Raw genomic sequence first — 20283 nt, 5'->3', positions numbered from 1 at the left:
GCCCTACTTCATTCACCAGAATTAGATCCAGCACTGCTTCCTTCCTCATTGGGCTAGAAACATACTGATTAACATAAGAACATAAGAAATAGGAGCTGGAGTAGGCCATATGGCTCCTCGAGACTGCTCCGCCATTCAATAAGAACATGGCTGATATTTCTTGCGGCTAAAGGGATATGGGGAGAAAGCAGGAACAGGGTACTGAATTCGGATGATCAGCCATGATCTCATTAAATGGCGGAGCAGGCTCGAGGGGCCAAATGGCCTACTCCTGCTCCTATCTTCTATGTTTCCTATCTTCTATGTTTGTTTCTATGACCTCAACTCCACTTTCCACCCTATCCCCATATCCCTTTATTCCCTTAGTGCCCAAAAATCTATTGATCTCTCTCTTGAATATACGCATCAACTGAGCATGCACAACCCTTTTAGGTAGAGAATTCCAAAAATTCACAACCCTGAGTGAAAAAATTTCTCCTCATCTCAGTCCTAAATGGCTGACCCCTTATCCTGAGACTATGCCCCCTGGTTCTAGACTCTCCAGCCAGGGGGAAACAGACTCACAACATCTACCCTGTCAATCCCCCTCAGAAGCTTATATGTTTCAATGAGATCACTTCTCATTCTTCTAAACTCCAGAGAGTAAGGATGTTCTCCTGTACACATTTAGGAATTCTTCACCTTCTTTTGCCTTTTACTCTGTTTTCCCCCAGTCTATATTAGGGTAATTGAAGTCCCCTACAATTACTGCTTTATTATTTTTACACTACTCTGAAATTTGCCTACAGATTTGCTCTGCTATCTCCCTCTCACTCTTTGGGGTCTATAGTAAACATCCAACAATGTAACAGTTCCTTTTCTGTTCCTTAACTCTAACCAAATAGATTTAGTCAAGTAAAGGATCCTCTAGGGAAGAGAGATCATAGCATGTTAGAATTTAAAATTCAGGTTGAGGGTGAGAAACTTGGGTCTCAAACTAGTGTCCTGAACATAAATTAAGGCAATTACAAAGGTATGAAGACCGAGTTGGCTAAAGTGGACTGGGAAAATAGATTAAAGGGTAAGACGGTAGATAAGCAGTGGCAGACATTTAAGGAGATATTTCATAACTCTCAGCAAAGATATATTCCGGTGAGAAAGAAAGGCTCTCAGAAGAATGAACCATTTGTGGCTAACTAAGGAAGTAAAGGATGATATCAAATTGAAAACAAAGGCATACAATGATGCAAAGATTAGTGGTAGGCCAGAGGATTGAGAAATTTTTAGAAACCGGCAAAGGACGACTTTAAAAAAAAAAAAGAGAGAAGATAGATTATGAGAGTAAACTAGCAAGAAATATAAAAACAGACAGTAAGAGCTTCTACAGGTATATAAAAAGGAAGAGAGTAACTAAAATAAATGTTGGTCCTTTAGAGGATGAGACTGGGGAATTAATAATGGGAAACAGGGAAATGGCAGAGACTTTGAACAAATATTTTGTATCGGTCTTCACGGTAGAAGACACTAAAAGCATCCCAGTAATAATAGATAATCAAGGGGCTACAGGGAGGGGGGGAACTTAAAACAATCATTATCACTAGAGAAAAAGTACATGGCAAACTTACATAGAATATACAGCACAGAAACAGGCCATTCAGCCCAACCAGTCCATGCCAGTGTTTATGCTCCACTCGAGCCTCCTCCTGACTTTCCTCGTCTATCAGCATAACCTCTATTCCCTTCTCCCTCATATGCTTATCTAGCCTCCCCTTAAATGTATTATACTATTCACTTCAGCCACTCCCTGTGGTAGCGTGTTCCACGTGCTCACCACTCTCTGGGCAAAGAAGTTTCTTCTGAATTCCCCATTTGATTTCTTGGTGACTATCTTATATTGATGGTCTCTAGTTATGCTCTTCCCCACAAGTGGAAACACTGCTGTGTGAGGCAAAGGAGGAGATTGCGGGGGCTCTAACACATATATTCAGGACCTCTCTGGCCACAGGGGATGTGCCAGAGGACTGGAGAACCGCTAATGTAGTACCATTATTCAAGAAGGGTAGTAGGGAAAAACCGGGGAACTACAGGCCAGTGAGCCTAACATCAGTGGTAGGAAAATTATTGGAAAAAATCCTGAGGGACAAAATTTGTCTCCACTTGGAGAGGCAAGGATTAATCAGGGATAGTCAACATGGCTTTGTCAAGGGAAGATCATGTCTGACTAATTTGATTGAATTTTTTGAGGGGGTGACTAGGTGTGTGGATGAGGGTAACGCAGTGGATGTGGTATACATGGATTTCAGTAAGGCCTTCGATAAAGTCCCGCACAGGAGACTGGTCAAGAAGGTAAGAGCCCATGGAATCCAGGGTGCCTTGGCACATTGGATACAAAACTGGCTTAGTGGCAGAAGGCAGAGGGTGATGGTCGAAGGTTGTTTTTGTGACTGGAAGCCTGTGGCCAGTGGGGTACCACAGGGATCGGTGCTGGGTCCCTTGCTGTTTGTGGTCTACATTAATGACTTGGATATGAATGTAAAGGGTATGATCAGTAAGTTCGCGGATGATACAAAAATTGGTAGGGTGGTAAATAGCGAGGAGGGTAGCCTCAGTCTGCAGGACGATATAGATGGGTTGGTCAGATGGGCGGAACAGTGGCAAATGGAATTTAACCCGGAAAAGTGCGAGGTGATGCACTTTGGGGGGACTAACAAGGCAAAGGAATACACAATGAATGGAAAGACCCTAGGCAAGACGGAGGGTCAGAGGGATCTGGGTATGCAAGTACACAGATCCCTGAAGGCGGCGGAACAGGTGGATAAGGTGGCAAAAAAGGCATATGGGATACTTGCCTTCATTAGCCGAGGCATTGAATATAAGAGCAAGGAGGTTATGATGGAGCTGTATAAAACACTGGTTAGGCCACAGCTGGAATACTGTGTGCAGTTCTGGTCGCCACACTACAGGAAGGATGTGATCGCGTTAGAGAGGGTGCAGAGGAGGTTCACCAGGATGTTACCAGGGCTGGAGCGCTTCGGCTATGAAGAGAGACTGGGCAGATTGGGTTTGTTTTCCTTGGAGCAGAGGAGGCTGAGGGGGGACATGATTGAGGTGTACAAAATTATGAGGGGCATAGATAGGATGGATGCTGAGGAGCTTTTTCCCTTAGTAGAGGGGTCAATAACTAGGGGGCATAGATTCAAGGCAAAGGGCGGGAGGTTTAGAGGGGATTTGAGAAAGAACTTTTTCACCCAGAGGGTGGTTGGAGTCTGGAACTCACTGCCTGAAAGGGTTGTGGAGGCAGAAACCCTCACAACATTTAAGAAGCATTTGGATGTGCACTTGAAATGCCATCGCATACAAGGCTACGGGCCAAATGCTGGAATATGGGATTAGATTAGGCAGGGCTTGATGGCCGGCGCGGACACGATGGGCCGAAGGGCCTCTATCCGTGCTGTATTACTCTATGACTCTCTGTGTCCACTCTTTCATAATTTTAAAGACCTCTGTTAGGTCACCCCTCAGCCTTCTCTTTTCAAAAGAAAAAAGAGACTCAGCCTGTTCATCCTTTCCTGACAGGTATATCCTCATTTCTGGTATCATCCTTGTAAATCTTTTTTGCACCCTCTCCAGTGCCTCTATATCCTTTTTATAATATGGCGACCAGAATTGTACACAGTACTCCAAGTGTGGTCTAACCAATGTTTGATACAAGTTCAGCATAACTTATCTACTTTTCAAATCTATCCCTCTAGAAATAAACCCGTGCTTGGTTTGCCTTTTTTATGGCCTTATTAATTTGCGTCGCTACTTTTAGTGATTTGTGTATTTGTACTCCCAGATCCCTTTGCACTTCTCCCCCATTTATATTCTTATTTTCCAATGACTTCCTTATTTTTCTTACCAAAATGTAATACCTCACATTTATCTGTGTTGAAATTAATTTGCCAATTATATGCCCATTCTGCAAGTTTATTAATATGTCTTCTTGCAATATGTTGCATTCCTCCTCACTATTGACCATCACGCCCCCACCAAAAAAAAATTGGTATCATCCGCCAACTTATGGGATTAAAGGTGGACAAGTCCCCTGGACCTGATGGCCTGCATCCTAGGGTCTTAAAAGAAGTGGCTGCAGAGATGATGGATGCATTGGTTGTAATCTACCAAAATTCCCTGGATTCTGGAGAGGTCCCAGTGGATTGGAAAACCACAAATGTAACACCCTTATTCAAGAAAGGAGGGAGACAGAAAGCAGGAAACTATAGACCAGTTAGCCTAACATCTGTCATTGGGAAAATGCTGGAGTGCATTACTAAGGAAGCAGTAGCAGGACATTTAGAAAATCATAATACAGTCAAGCAGAGTCAGCATGGTTTTATGAAAGAGAAATCATGTTTGACAAATTTGCTAGAGTTCTTTGAGGATGTAATGAGCAGGGTGGATTTGAGTAAAAATAAGCAGACTGTGACAGGAAGAGACCGAGACAGAGTGCAGCAGAGAATAAGGTCAAAGCAGGGAACAAAGCCACTTCCCAGCCCGCTCCCCATAACCCTTCACTCCCTTATCTTGCAAAAATTTGTCTATCTCCACTTTAAATGTATTTAATGACCCAGCCTCCACAGCTCTCTGGGGCAGAGAATCCCACAAATTTATGACCCTCTGAGAGAAGAGGTTCTTCCTCATCTCAGTTCTAAAAGGGCGACCCTTTATTCTGAGACAGTGCCCCCGAGTTCTAGATTTCCCCATGAGGGGAAACATCCTCTCTGCATTTACCCTGTCGAGCCCCCTCAGTATCTTATATATTTCAATAAGATCACCTCTCATTCTTCTAAATTCCAATGAGTATAGGTCAAGCCTGCTCAATCTTTCCTCATGTCAAACCCTGTAGTGTATGTGCCTTTAAGAGCCCCCTGTGTACTGTAATGCCAGTAATGGCCACTCGGGCTATATAAGCCTGTATATTGTGTTGTATCAGTTAGTTCACCTCCAGACTTTGTTCAGTAAACACCTGTGAAACCAACTCCTGCCTTCAGTGTCTCTATTAACACACGGACACAACAGTGGTGACGAAGTGGAAACGGACTTACCTGCAATTCGGCAGCACCTCAAGGACATCGATTCCTCAGACGTCCAAAGTCGAAGAAAAGCAAGAAAAAAAAAGCTGTGGTTTCACCAGCTAGCCGAGCTGGTGGCAAGTACTGCAATAATCCTTCCTGGGCGGCGGGCTGGGGCTCCATCGGCTGGCTCTGCAGCGAGGCCAAGCAGCGAAGGCGGAGGCAAACAGAAACAGACGGGGGGGGGGGGGAAGCACTCGGGAGACGGCCGGCGCTGCAAAGCAGGTCGGCGTTCGGACCTAGCAGAGAGAGTCCGGCGGGAACGAGTCTCCACCTGTAAATAAAAAAAATTAAATAAAAAAAAACCGCGGAAAACAGCGTTGTCAGCAGCAGCAGCGGCGGGGAAGCGCCATATCTTTTCTGCAGGAAAGAAAGAAAAATGAGGTAAGCGCCATTTTTTTTCGAGGATGCCTAAGGCTGGCAATATTGATGCTTTTGATAACGATATAGAGGATTGGACCACATATGTGGAAAGAGTGGAGGTATATTGCACAGCAAATGGAATAGAAAAGATAAAAAGGCGTCAGTACTTCTAAATCTAATGGGCGCAAAGACATACGGGCTGTTACGAAACTTAATCACTCCAGCCAAACCAAAGGACAAGAATTTTAAGGAAATTGTTGATACCCTACAGGAGCACTTAAACCCAACACCGCTGCTGATAGCGGAACGATTCAAATTCTTCAAGAGGAATCAGCACAAGAATGAAAGTAACGCTGATTACCTCACCGAATTTTAAAAAAAAAGCTATCAAAGCACTGCCAATTCGGGGCAGGACTGGCAGATTCTCTTCGAGACAAATTCGTCTGCGGTCTCCTAAGTGAAGGAACACAGAAAAGGCTGCTTTCTGAGAAAGATTTGACACTGGACAAGGCTTTCAGTATGGCTGTATCATACGAAGCAGCCGCAAGAGGAGCTGCAGAGATACAGCAAAAGCCACAGGACTTCGGCACCCATGAAATGACACAGGGTTTCGAGAGATGTTATTGCTGCGGCAGATCCACCCATGACCAGAGGGACTGCTGGTTCAAGGACAAAGCATGCAGGCAATGCGGAAAGATTGGACACATTACACGGGTATGGCCGATCTGGACAAAAAAAAATCCACGGACAGGAAAAAAAAAAAATCAATAAAGAAAAGTACAGAAAGGTACAAATGATGACGGACAGTAGCTCCGAAGACCAGAAGAGCGATAGCGACTCCGGAAACAAGAGACTAAGCTGTCTCAAATTACATAATGTAATTGCCAAAGAAGATTACCAGACCATTTGGGTTACCCTCACGATAGCAGGGTCCCCAGTTAAAATGGAGCTAGATACAGGATCAGCTCTGACCGTCATAAATCGACAGGATTACGAGCGGCTATTTCCGCATATACCTTTAAAAGACACATCCATTATCTTGAAAACATATACGGGGCAGAAAGTATACCCCAAAGGAAAAATAAGGGTGCCTGTTGTATACAACGGCAAGGAAATACAGAAGTTGTATTTATACGTTCTACAAGATGGTGGTCCACTGCTGTTGGGACGTGAATGGATCAGGAAGATACATTTAGACTGGCACTCCATTCAGGCACTGACGGTGACCAGTAAGGAAAAAAATGATGATGATGTCATACCTGAACGATTAAAAGACATCTTGGCCAACGCCAAGGAAGTGTTTCAAGAGAAACTAGGAACCTTGAAAGGCATCACCTATGCGGCAATTCCCAAGTTTTTTAAGGCAAGGCCGGTGCCATACGCAATTCGTCCAGCAGTCGAGGCAGAGCTGGAAAATTTGGAAAAGGCAGGCGTATTATCCAAGATAGATTGGAGCGAGTGGGCAACACCCATCGTCCCGGTCATGAAGAAAACGTTGAATAATCATAAATCTGCAGAACAGAGAAAAATTCGCATCTGTGGAGACTTCAAGGTGACTGTAAACCCGGTCCTTCACACTGTACAGTATCCTCTTCCGAGGATAGAAGATATTTTTGCCTCACTATCCGGAGGGAAACGTTTCACCAAAATTGACTTGGCACAGGCATATCTACAGATGGAGGTTGAAGAGGCCTCTAAAAAGTATCTCACGATAAATACACACAAAGGCCTGTACCAGTACAATCGACTGGTTTTCGGAGTAGCATCAGCTCCAGCTATCTGGCAAAGAGCTATGGAGCAAGTCCTCCAAGGGATTCCGGGAACTCAATGCTACCTAGACGACATCCTTGTAACAGGAGAAAACGACAACGAGCACCTTGCCAATTTGGAGCAGGTGCTCACTAGGCTGAGAGAACGGGGCCTACGAGCAAATCGCCCCAAGTGCGAATTTTTCCAGAATCAAATATCATATTGTGGCCACATAATTAATAAGGAAGGGTTGCATAAGTCACCTGAAAAAATTGAAGCGGTCATAAAAGCACCAGCACCTGAAAATGTTTCACAATTAAGGTCGTTCCTGGGATTAATAAATTACTATCATGAATTTTTACCGAACTTATCAACTATTCTGTTTGTAGCAGTTCATTAAGAGTGTGCAGGAGTAATTTGGAAATGGAGCAAAGACTGTAAACGTGCCTTCCATAAATGCAAAGACTTAATCACGTCCAAGGAAGTTTTGGCTCATTACAACCCATCACTGCCAATCAGACTGGCGTGCGATGCATCCCCTTATGGCGTAGGAGCGGTATTATCGCATAGATTCCCTGATGGCTCGGAACGGCCGATAGCTTTTGCGTCACACTCATTGAACTCAGCTGAGCGTAACTATGCCCAAATCGACAGGGAAGCACTCAGCCTGGTATGGGGAGTGAAGAAATTCAACCATTACCTACACGGACAAAAATGTACCTTGTTGACTGACCATCAACCCCTCGTCTCCATATTCAACCCTAAAAAGGGTGTTCCCATTATGACAGCGCAAAGGCTACAGAGGTGGTCCCTTTTTCTAGGGGCACACCAATATGACATAGAATACAAAGGATCAAAACAGCATGGGAATGCTGACGGTTTATCGCGCCTACCGTTGCCAACGGTAGAAGAGGCACCTACAGTAGGCCCAGTGGAGATGTTCCACTCTACCATAGTCGAATGTCTACCAGTAACAAATTCTGCCATTGAAAAGGAAACGAGAAATGACCCGACTTTCTCACGAGTCTACGATTTAACAGTGAAGGGATGGCCAGCACATGGCGAACCACTGTTGCCAGCATTCTCGCAAAGAAGAGAACAGCTGTCAGTGTGCCGAGGAACCTTGATGTGTGGATCCAGAGTGGTGATTCCACCCAAACTCCAGGATAAAGTTCTAAAGGAGCTTCATGAGGGGCATCTGGGTGAAGTGAAAATGAAGAACCTAGCCAGGGCGTTTGTATGGTGGCCAGGTATCGATGAAGACATCGAAGAAATGACCAAGAGCTGCCTAGGATGCCAGAAGGTCCAAAAAGCTCCACCACAAGCCCCTCTACATCCATGGGAGTGGCCCTCGTCTCCATGGCAAAGGGTACACATCGACTTTGCTGGTCTATTTATGGACTCAATGTTCTTAATCGCGGTTGATGCACACTCCAAGTGGCCGGAGGTAATAAAGATGTCCTCCACCACCACGGAAAAAACCATCAGAGTATTAAGGACCATATTTGCCAGGAATGGGCTGCCTGAACAGATCTGTTCTGATAATGGACCGCAATTTGTGTCCGAAGAATTCAGTAAGTTCTTAAAAAAACAATAGGGTTAAGCACTAAACATCCGCCCCATACCATCCCGCCACCAATGGATTGGCTGAAAGGTTTGTCCAGACCTTCATAAAGGCCATGGGTAATGAAGACATAAAACTTCAGCATAAGGTAGATAACTTCTTGTTTGCATACAGGAATGCAACACATATGGTTACAAACCAAACTCCCGCCATGATGTTCTTCAATAGAAGCCTAAGATGCGGGCTGGATTTGATCAAGCCAAACAATTTCAAGGCATGAATGAAAGGCCAACTAGAACCTTCCAGATAGGTCAACAAGTTTTGGCCCGGGACTACCGTACCGAGAAATGGCAGCCTGGAACTATTTGCACACGACTAGGACCGCTGATGTATACCGTGGACATTGGAGAAAGCATAAGAAGGCGCCATGCTGACCAAATCATAGTCATCCGAAAAGGGACAACCTACACCACAACTCTATACGCCTAATGATGAAGTAGAGATACCCATAGTATCTACCTCTGATCCGGTGATACTGGAGCCAGATGATCCCGACACTGGCATTCAAGCCGAATAAGCCTTGCCAAAAGAACCTACTACACCACCAGAAACTACTACACCACCGAGGCGTTATCCGGACCGAGTCAGGAAGCCTCCAGAGAGACTGACTTATAATTGATTAACTGCAGCAATGTGTAGATTATTGTTCTTGTAACATGTAATTAATGATTACTTAAAATATTATGTACTGGTTGGCTAAAAGGGGAGGAATTGTAGTGTATGTGCCTTTAAGAGCCCCCCCCCCCCGTGTACTGTAATGCCGGTAATGGCCACTCGGGCTATATAAGCCTGTATATTGTGTTGTATCAGTTAGTTCACCTCCAGACTTTGTTCAGTAAACACCTGTGAAACCAACTCCTGCCTTCAGTGTCTCTATTAACACATGGACACAACAAACCCCTCATCTCTGGAATTAACCTAGTGAATTGTCTCTGAACTGCCTCCAATGCAAGTATATCCTCCCTTAAATAAGGAGACCAAAACTGTATGCAGTACTCAAGGTGTGGTCTCACCAATACCTTGTACAGTTGTAGCAGGACTTCCCTGCTTTTATACTCCAACCCCCTTGAAATAAAGGCCAACATTCCATTTGCCTTTTTGATTACTTGCTGTACCTGCATGCTAACTTTTTGTGTTTCATGCACAAGGACCCCCAGGTCCCTCTGAACTGTAGCATTTTGTAATCTCCATTTAAATAATAGTTTGCTTTTTTATTTTTCCTGCCAAAGTGGATAACCTCGCACTTTCCCACATTATACTCCATCTGCCAAATGTTTGCCCACTCCTAGCCTGTCTATATCCCTTTGCAGGTTCTTTGAGTCCGCTGCACAACTTGCTTTCCCACCCATCTTTGTATCATCTGCAAACTTGGCTACATTACATTTGATCCCTTCATCCAAGTCATTAATGTAGATTGTAAATAGTTGGGGCCCCAGCACCGATCCTTGTGGCACCCCATTAGTTAACGCTTACCAACCAGAAAATGACCCATTTATCCCGACTCTCGGCTTTCTGTTAGTTAGCCAATTCTCTATCCATGCTAATATATTAACCCCAACTCCGTGAGCTCTTATATTATGCAGTAACCTTTTAAGTGGCACCTTATCGAATGCCTTCTGGAAATCCAAATTCACCACATCCAGTGGCTCACCGTTGTCCACCCTGCTTGTTATATCCTCAAAGAACTCCAGCAAATTTGTTAAACATGAGTTCCCTTTCCTAAAACCATGCTGACTCTGACTGCAGTATGATTTTTTTAAATGCCCTGCTACTGCTTCCTTAATGAAGGACTTCAGCATTTTCCCAATGACAGATGTTAGGCTAACTGGTCTATAGTTTCCTGCTAACTGGTCTATAGTTTCCTGCTTTCTGTCTCCCTCCTTTCTTGAATAGGGGTGTTACATTCGCGGTTTTCCAATGCGCTGGGACCTCTCCAAACAACGGAAGCAACATGCGATAGACCGAGCTAAGCGATCTCACAACCATCGGATCAAATGAAAGCTCTGCAGTCCTGCCACATCCAGTCGTGAGTGGTGGTGGACAATTAAACAGTTAACAGAAGGAGGATGCTCCAAAAATATCCCCATCCTCAATGATGGTGGAGCCCAGCACGTGAGTGCAAAAGACAAGGCTGAAGCATTTGCAACTATCTTCAGCCAGAAGTGCCGAGTGGATGATCCATCTCGGCCTCCTCCTGAGGTCCCCAGCATCACAGATGCCAGTCTTCAGCCCATTCAATTCACTTCTCGTGATGTCAAGAAACGGCTGAAGACACTGGATACTGCAAAGGCTATGGGCCCTGACAACAATCCGGCAACAGTACTGAAGACTTGTGCTCCAGAACTAGCTGCGCCCCTAGCCAAGCTGTTCCAGTACAGCTACAACACTGGCATCTACCCGGCAATGTGGAAAATTGCCCAAGTATGTCCTGTCTACAAAAAGCAGGACAAATCCGACCTGGCCAATTACCGTCCCATTAGTCTACTCTCAATCATCAGCAAAGTGATGGAAGGTGTCGTCAACAGTGCTATCAAGCGGCACTTACTCAGCAATAACCTGCTAACTGACGCCCAGTTTGGGTTCCGCCAGGGCTACTCAGCTCCTGACCTCATTACAGCCTTGGTCCAAACATGGACAAAAGAGCTGAACTCAAGAGGTGAGGTGAGAGTGACTGCCCTTGACATCAAGGCAGCATTTGATCGAGTGTGGCATCAAGGAGCCCTAGCAAAACTGAAGTCAATGGGAATCAAGGGGAAAACTCTCCATTGGTGGGAATCAAGGGGAAAACTCTCCATTGGTTGGAATCATACCTAGCACAAAGGAAGTTGGCTGTGGTTGTTGGAGGTCATTCATCTCAATCACATGACATCACTGCAGGAGTTCCTCAGGGCAGTGTCCTAGGCCCAACCATCTTCAGCTGTTTCATCAATGACCTTCCCTCCATCATAAAGTCAGAAGTGGGGATGTTCGCTGATGATTGCACACTGTTCAGCACCATTTGAGACTCGTCAGATACTGACGCAGTCCGTGTCCATATGCAGCAAGACCTGGACAACATTCAGACTTGGGGTGGCAAGTAACATTCGCACCACACAAGGGCCGGGCAATGACCATCTCCAAAAAGTGAGACTCTAACCATCTCCCCTTGACATTCAATGGCATTACCATAGCTGAATCCCCCACTATCAACATCCTGGGGGTTACCATTGATCAGAAACTGAACTGGACCAGCCATATAAATACTGTGGCTACAAGAGCAGGGCAGAGGCTGGGAATTCTGTGGCGAGTGTCCCACCTCCTGACTCCCCAAAGCCTTTCCACCATCTACAAGGCACAAGTCAGGTGTGTGATGGAATACTCTCTACTTGCCTGGATGAGTGCAGCTCCAACAACACTCAAGAAGCTTGACACCATTCAGGATAAAGCAGCCCGCTTGATTGGCACTCCATCCACCACCTTCAACATTCACTCCCTCCACCACCTGCGCACTGTGGCTGCAGTGTGTACCATCTACAAGATGCACTGCAGCAACTCGCCAAAGCTCCTTCAACAGCACCTTCCAAACGCGCGACCTCTACCACTTAGAAGGACAAGGGCAGCAGACGCATGGGAACATCACCACCTACAAGTTCCCCTCCAAGCCACACACCATCCTGACTTGGACCTGTATCGCCGTTCCTTCACTGTCGCTGGGCCAAAATCCTGGAACTCCCTAACAGCATTGTGGGCGTACCTACACCATATGGACTGCAGCGGTTCAAGAAGGCGGCTCACCACCATCTTCTCAAGGGCAATTAGGGATGGGCACTAAATGCAGGCCTAGCCAGCGACGCCCACATCCCATCAATGTATTAAAAAAAGTCTAGGGAATTTTGGTATATTGCAACCAATGCATCCACTATCTCTGCAGCCACTTCTTTTAAGACCCTAGGATGCAGGCCATCTGGCCCAGGGGACTTGTCATCTTTTAGTCCCATTATTTTACCGAATACTATTTCCTTAGTGATAGTGATTGTCTTTAGTTCCCCACTCCCTGTGGTCCCTTGATTATCCATTATTGGGATGTTGTTAGTGTCTTCTACAGTGAAGACAGATGCAAAATATTTGTTCAGATTCTCTGCCATTTCCCCATTATTAATTCCCCAGTCTCATCCTCTAAGGGACCAACGTTTGCTTTAGCTACCCTCTTCCTTTTTATATACCTGTAGAAGCTCTTACTACCTCACAGAAAGATCACAGATCACAGAAACCCCACAGTGCAGATAGAGGCCATTTCGGCCCATCGAGCCTGCACCGACACATATCCCACCCGATCCCCGTAACCCCTACACCAACACATATCCCACCCTATCCCTGTAACCCCACGTATTTAATCCCCCTAACACTAAGGGTCAATTTATCATATCCAATCAACCTAACCCGCACATCTTTGGACTGTGGGAGGAAACCGGAGCACCCGGAGAAAACCCACGCAAACACGGGGAGAATGTGCAAACTCCACACAGACAGTCGCCCGAGGCCGGATTCGAACCCGGGTCTCTGGTGCACTATGCCACCGTGCTGCCCAGTTTTAATGTTTCTTGCCAGCTTACTCTCATAATTCATCTTCACTCTCTCTATTATTTTTTTAGTCCTCTTTTGCTGGTTTTTAAAAATTTCCCAATCCTCTGGTCTCCCATCAATCTTGGTGACATTGTATGCCTTCGTTTTCAATTTGATATCATCCTTTACTTCCTTAGTTAGCCACGGATGGTGCTTCCCTTCTCTTAAAATCTTTCTTTCTCACTGGAATATATTTTTGTTGAGAGTTATGAAATATCTCCTTAAATGTCCGCCACTGCATTTCAACTTTCTTACCCTTTAATTTGTTTTTCCAGTCCACTTTAGTCAGTTCTGCCCTTATGCCATTATAATTGCCTTTGTTTAAGATCAGGAAACTGGTTTGAGATACAACTTTCTCAACCTCCAACTGAATTTGAAATTCAACCATGCTATGATCACTCTTTCCTAGAGGATCCTTTACTATGAGATCATTTATTAATTTTGTCTCATTACATAGTACCAGATCCAAGATAGCCTGCTCCCTGGTTGATTCCATTACATACTGTTCTAGGAACACATCCCGGATGCACTCTATGAACTCCTCCTCCAGGCTACCGTGGCCAATTTGATTTGTCCAATCAATATGGAGATTAAAATCACCCATGATTATTACCGTACCTTTTTTACAGGCCTCCATTATTTGTTGATTAATTCTCTGTCCAACAGCGTTGCTACTGTTTGGGGGCCTGTAGACTCCGCCCACCAGAGACTTTTTCCCCTTATTATTTTTTATCTCCATCCAAACCGATTCTACATCTTGATCTTCTGAGCCAATATCACTTCTCACCACTGCACTGATCCCATCTTTTACAACAAAGCCACCCCACCTCCCTTTCCTTTCTTTCTATCCTTCCGAATTATCATATACCCTGGAATATTCAGTTCCCAGCCCTGGTCACCTCGCGGTCACCTCGCAACCACGTCTCTGTAATGGCGATCAGATCATACCCATTTGTATCTATTTGTGCCGTCAACTCATTTATCTTGTTACGAATGCTGCGTGTATTCAGATATAGAGCTTTTAACTTTGTCTTTTTACCATTTTTCCTTGTTTTGGCCTTTTTTTCTGTTACAGTCTTATTTTTAAACATTCTGTCCCTTCCTGCCACACTCTGGTTATTATTTCCCCCATCTCTAGCCTGCTCTATTGCTTTCTCATTTCTCATTGACTTTTTATTTTCCCGCTCACCTGGACCCTCCCACCCACTATTTAGTTTAAAGCCCTCTCTACAGCCCTAGTTATTCGATTCACCAGGACTCTAGCCCCAGCATGGTTCGAGTGAAGCCGGTCCAAACGGAACAGCTCCCTCTTATCCCAGTACTGGTGCCAGTGCCCCACAAATCGAAACCCATTTCTCCCACACCAGTCTTTGAGCCACTCGTTCATTTCTCTGATCTTACTTACCCTATGCAAATTCGCTTGTGGCTCAGGTAGTAATCCAGAGATTATTACCTTTGTGGTTCTGCTTTTTAATTTAGCCCCTAGCTGCTCATACTCTCTCAGCAGAACCTCTTTCTTTGTCCTACCTATGTCATTGGTACCTACATGGACCATGACAACTGATTCTTCCCTCTCCCACTCCAAGTTTCTCTCCAGCTCAGAGGAGATGTCCTTAACCCTGGCACTGGACAGGCAACACAGCCTTCAGGACTCATGCTCTTGGCTGCAGAGAACAGTATCTATCCCCCTCACTATACTGTCCCCAATCACTACAACATTTCTTTTTGCTCCCCCCACATGAATGGCTCCCTGTACCACGGTGCTGTGGTCAGTTTGCTCATCCTCCCTGCAGTCCCTGGCCTCGTCCACACACAGAGCAAGAATACCTCACCTGTTGGACAAGGCCAAGGGCTGAGGCTCCTCCACCACTACCTCCTGGATCCCAATACCTGCCTCGCTTGTAGTCAAACCCTCCTGTCCCTGACCATGGCCCAAATTGGAAGTAATGATTCTAGTGGGTGTGACTGCCTCCTGGAACGTAGTGTCCAGGTAATGCTCGTCCTTCCTAATGTGTCGCAGAGCCTGAAGTATAATGTAGGGAAATGTGAGGTTATTCACTTTGGTAGGAAGGATAGAAAAACAGAATATTTTTTAAATGGTGAGAAACTTTCAAATGTTGGTGTTCAGAGAGATTTAGGTGCCGTCGTGCAAGAAACACAGAAAGCTTGCATGCAGATACAGCAAGCAATAACAAAGGCAAATGGCATGTTGACCTTTATTGCAAGGGGGTTGGTGTATAAGAGTAAGGAAGTCTTACTACAATTGTACAGGGCCTTGGTGAGACCACACCTGGAGTACTGTGCAAAGTTTTGGTCTCCTTATCTGAGGAAGGATATACTTGCCTTGGAGGCGGTGCAACGAAGGTTCACTAGATTGATTCCTGGGATGAGAGGGCTGTCCTATGATGAGAGATTGTGTAGAATGGGCCGATACTCTCTGGAGTTTAGAAGAATGAGAGGTGATCTCATTGAAACATACAAGATTCTGAAGGGGATTGACAGGGTAAATGCTGAAAGGTTGTTTCCCCTGGCTGGAGTGTCTAGAACTAGGGGGCACAGACTCAGGATAAGGAGTAGGCCATTTAAGACTAAGATGAGGAGGAATTTCTTCACTCAGAGGTTTGTGAATTTTTGGAATTCTCTGTCCCAGAGGGCTGTGAATGCTGAGTCTTTGAGTATATTCATGGCTGAGATAGATCGACTTTTGGACTCTAGGGGAATCAAGGGATATGGAGATCGTGTGGGAACGTGGAGTTGAGGTCGATGATCAGCCATGATCTTATTGAATGGTGGAGCAGGCTCGAGGAGCCGTATGGCCCACTCCTGCTCTTATTTCTTATGTTCTTATGAGATTATCTCTTAACCTTCTCTGTTCCAAGGAGAACAGTCCTAACTTTTCCAACCTCTCCTCATAAAACTAAAGTAAACGTTGGTCCCTTAAAGGATGAGACTGGGGAATTAATAATGGGGAACGGGGAAATGGCGGAGACTTTGAACAAATATTTTGTATCAGTCTTCATGGTAGAAGACACTAAAACCATCCCAATAATGTATAATCAAGAGGCTATAGGGAGGGGGGGGGGAACTTAAAACAATCACTATCACTAAAGAAAAAGTATTAGGCAAACTAATGGGACTAAAGGTGGACAAGTCCCCTGGACCTGATGGCCTGCATCCTAGGGTCTTAAAAGAAGTGGCTGCAGAGATAGTGGATGCATTGGTTGCAATATACCAAAATTCCCTGGATTCTGGAGAGGTCCCAGCGGACTGGAAAACCGCAAATGTAACGCCCCTATTCAAGAAAGGAGAGAGACAGAAAGCAGGAAACTATAGCTCCTTAACCAGTTAGCCTAACATCTGTCATTGGGAAAATGCTGGAGTCCATTATTAAGGAAGCAGTAGCAGGGCATTTAGAAAATCATAATACAGTCAAGCAGAGTCAGCATGGTTTTATGAAAGGGAAATCATGTTTGACAAATTCGCTAGAGTTCTTTGAGGATGAAACGAGCAGGGTGGATAAAGGGGAACCAGTGGATGTGGTGTATTTGGATTTCCAGAAGGCATTCGATAAGGTGCCACATAAAAGGTTACTGTACAAGATAAGAGCTCACAGGGTTGGGGGTAATATATTAGCTTGGACAGAGGATTGGCTAACTAACAGAAAGCAGAGAGTCGGGATAAATGGGTTATTTTCCAGTTGGCAAACAGTAACTAGTGGGGTGCCACAGGGATCAGTGCTGGGGCCTCAACTATTTACAATCTACATTAATGACTTGGATGAAGGGACCAAGTGTAATGTAGCCAAATTTGTTGATGATACAAAGATAGGTGGGAAAATAAGTTGTGAAGAGTACACAAAGAATCTACAAAGGAATATAGACAGGCTAAGTGAGTGAGCAAACATTTGGCTGATGGAGTATAATGTGAGAAAGTGTGAGGTTATCCACTTTGGTAAGAAAAATAAAAAAGCAAATTATTATTTAAATGAGAGAGATTGCAAAATGCTGCAGTACAGAGGGACCCGGGGGTCCATGTGCATGAAACATAAAAAGTTAGCATGCAGGTACAGCAAGTAATCAGGAAGGCAAATGGAATGTTGGCCTTTATTGCAAGGGGGTTGGAGTATAAAAGCAGGGAAGTCCTGCTACAACTGTACAGGGCGCTGGTGAGACCACACCTGGAGTACTGCGTACAGTTTTGGTCTCCTTATTTAAGGAAGGATATACTTGCATTGGAGGCAGTTCAGAGAAGGTTCATGAGGTTGATTCCTGAGATGAAGGGGTTGACTTATGAGGAAAGCTTGAACAGGTTGGGCCTATACTCGTTGGAATTTAGAAGAATGAGAGGTGACCTTATTGAAACATATAAGATACTGAGGGGGCTCGACAGGGTAGATGCAGAGAGGATGTTTCCTCTCATGGGGGAATCTAGAACTCGGGGGCACAGTTTCAGAATAAAGGGTCGCCCTTTTAGAACTGAGATGAGGTGGAATTTCTTCCCTGAGGGTTGTAAATCTGTGGAATTCTCTGTCCCAGAGAGCTGTGGAGGCTGGGTCATTGAATATATTTAAGGTGGAGATAGACAGATTTTTGAACAATAAGGAAGTGAAGGGTTATGGGGAGCGGGCAGGGAAATGGAGCTGAGCCCAAGATCAGATCAGCCATGATCTCATTAAATGGCGGAGCAGGCTCGAGGGGCCGAATGGCCTTCTCCTGCTCCTATTTCTTATGTTCTTATCACTGAAGCCCCTCATCCCTGGTAACATCCTGGTAAACCTCCTCTCTACCCTTTCTAAGGCCTTTACATCTTTCCTGAAATGTGGTGCTGTGGCAGAGCCACTGAGGGACTTTGAGCAACTGTACATAATTCCCTTTAACGAGGTTTGACTCCAACCTAAGCCTGTACCAGTCTGTTAGTGATTTCTGTGTTTGTACATACTGTTTGCATGCACGGGGCGCGGTCCCTTTAAGACTGCGGCAAAGCGCGGGTAAACGCGATGACGTCATGCCGCTAATCACGTGACCACCCAAGCGCGGGAAAAACGCGATGACATCATGACGCCATCCACGGGACCGCCCTGGCAGTCCTCGTGGAGCCTCCGACCAGCAAAGACCTGTTTTCGTGGTTCTCCTGTACAAACTGTTTAAACTCGTTAGTTTTACATTAAAACTCATTTGTTTGAACGCCTGAGTCGAACTCAGTTCTTAGATAGGAATTAGAGACAATTCCTACAGTGCCCAGAATTGTCCACAATACTCCAGCTGAGGCCTAACCAGTGATTTATAAAGTTCTAGCATGATCTCTTTGCTTTTTTATTCTATTCCTTTATTTATGAACCCAAGTAACCCAAATGCTTTTTTAACCACCTTATCAACTTACTCTGCCACCTTTAAGGATTTGTGTATCTGGACACCAAGGTCTCTCTGCTCACCTACACGTTTCAAAATCGTGCCATTTATAGTACACTGTCTTTCGAGATTGGTCCTCCCAAAGTACATCACTTCACACTTCTCCACTTTTAACTCCATCTGCGGTGCTTCGGCCCATTTCACCATCCTGTCTGTCAGCCTGAAGCCTATATTTATCCTCATCACTGTCTACTACTTTGCCAAGTTTCGTATCATCTGCAAACTTTATAATGCTGCTCCCTACACCTGAGTCTGGGTCATTTATAAAAATTGAAGAGTAATGATCCCAAAACTGACCCTTGGGGAACACCACTGCAAGCCACCTCCCAGTCTGAAAAACATCCATCCATCCACTACCTTCTGCTTCCTGTTACTGAGCCAATTTTGTATCCATACCACCACTTTCCCTTAATTCCATGGGCTTCCACCTTCTTAATAAGCCTCCTGTGTGGCACTTTGTCGAAAGCCTTCCAAAAGTCCATATGTACAACATCATCTGCACTACCTTGATCAACCTTCTCTGTTACCTCATCAAAGAATTCAATCAAGTTAATCAGACACAATTTGCCTCTAATCCATGCTGGCTGTCCTTGAGTTGGACGGTACTTGAAGATGAGGAATTTAAAGGGTTACAGTCAAGATGTGGGGATGTGGGACTGAGCATGACTGCTCGTTCAAAGAGCCGGCACAGGCACGACGGGCCGAATGGCCTCCTGTGCTGTAATTTTCTATGATTCTATGATTATTAAAAGTTTCTGGTCACTGACTGAGAATATCATTTAGTTAAAGCATCCAACTGGCTGCTGGCTGGGATTTGCATTTAGTTACATCGGACTCGCCTTGTAGAATAGGCCAGGGAGCAGCAGTAACGCTCACTATTCCACTGGTCACAGTCAGGCTTACTGCAATCTGAACACGCTATTTATATTTTCAGAACCTGAAGGAATTGTACCTCGAAAACAACGAGATTGAGTTTTTGCCGTCGACAATTGGGTTGCTGCAGAACTTGACCGTGATGGACTGCCATGAAAACCGTCTGCTGGAGTTACCCGGATCGATTGCAGACATCCACGGTACTCAGCTCTGTCTGTCAGCCTGTCTCCACCTCATCCAGTGTGGACCCCAGGCATACAAACTCAAAAATGTGCCAGCTTCAATCTCCAGTCTGTGCTGAGTCACCTGGTCTCACAATGCCCCAAATCCTTAGCTGGGGAAAATGAAGCATAAGGTTATCCGAAGACAAATTTCAGAGCAATATTTGGGGGTAATATACCGGCATGGATTGAAAATTGGTTAACAGACAAGAAACAGAGAGTAAAAATAAATGGGTCTTTTTTGGGGTGGCAGGCGGTGACTAGTGGCGTACCGCAGGAATCGGTGCTTAGGCCCGAGCTATTCACAATATATATCAATGATTTGGATGAGGGAACCAATTGTAATATTT

The 20283-nt window shown here is 45.0% G+C and overlaps 1 protein-coding gene across 1 annotated transcript in view; it reads left to right on the top strand.

Annotated features, from left to right (window-relative positions):
- LOC147115360 (uncharacterized) overlaps positions 1 to 20013 on the top strand; it is a 37876-nt gene extending 17863 nt beyond the window's left edge. Inside the window, exon 3 of the mRNA XM_085989556.1 lies at positions 19774 to 20013. Coding sequence (XP_085845682.1) covers positions 19774 to 20013 — 240 coding nt within the window. The remainder of the gene's footprint in view (positions 1 to 19773) is intronic.
- Positions 20014 to 20283: the final 270 nt, after the last annotated feature.

Source organism: Somniosus microcephalus, chromosome 6 (genome assembly GCF_052327205.1).
Source record: "Somniosus microcephalus isolate GS21.2 chromosome 6, FLI_Smic_1.0, whole genome shotgun sequence".
Taxonomy (NCBI): Eukaryota; Metazoa; Chordata; class Chondrichthyes; order Squaliformes; family Somniosidae; genus Somniosus; species Somniosus microcephalus.
The sequence above is the reverse complement of the archived record's forward strand: the minus strand, read 5'-3'. Positions and strand labels throughout refer to the sequence as shown.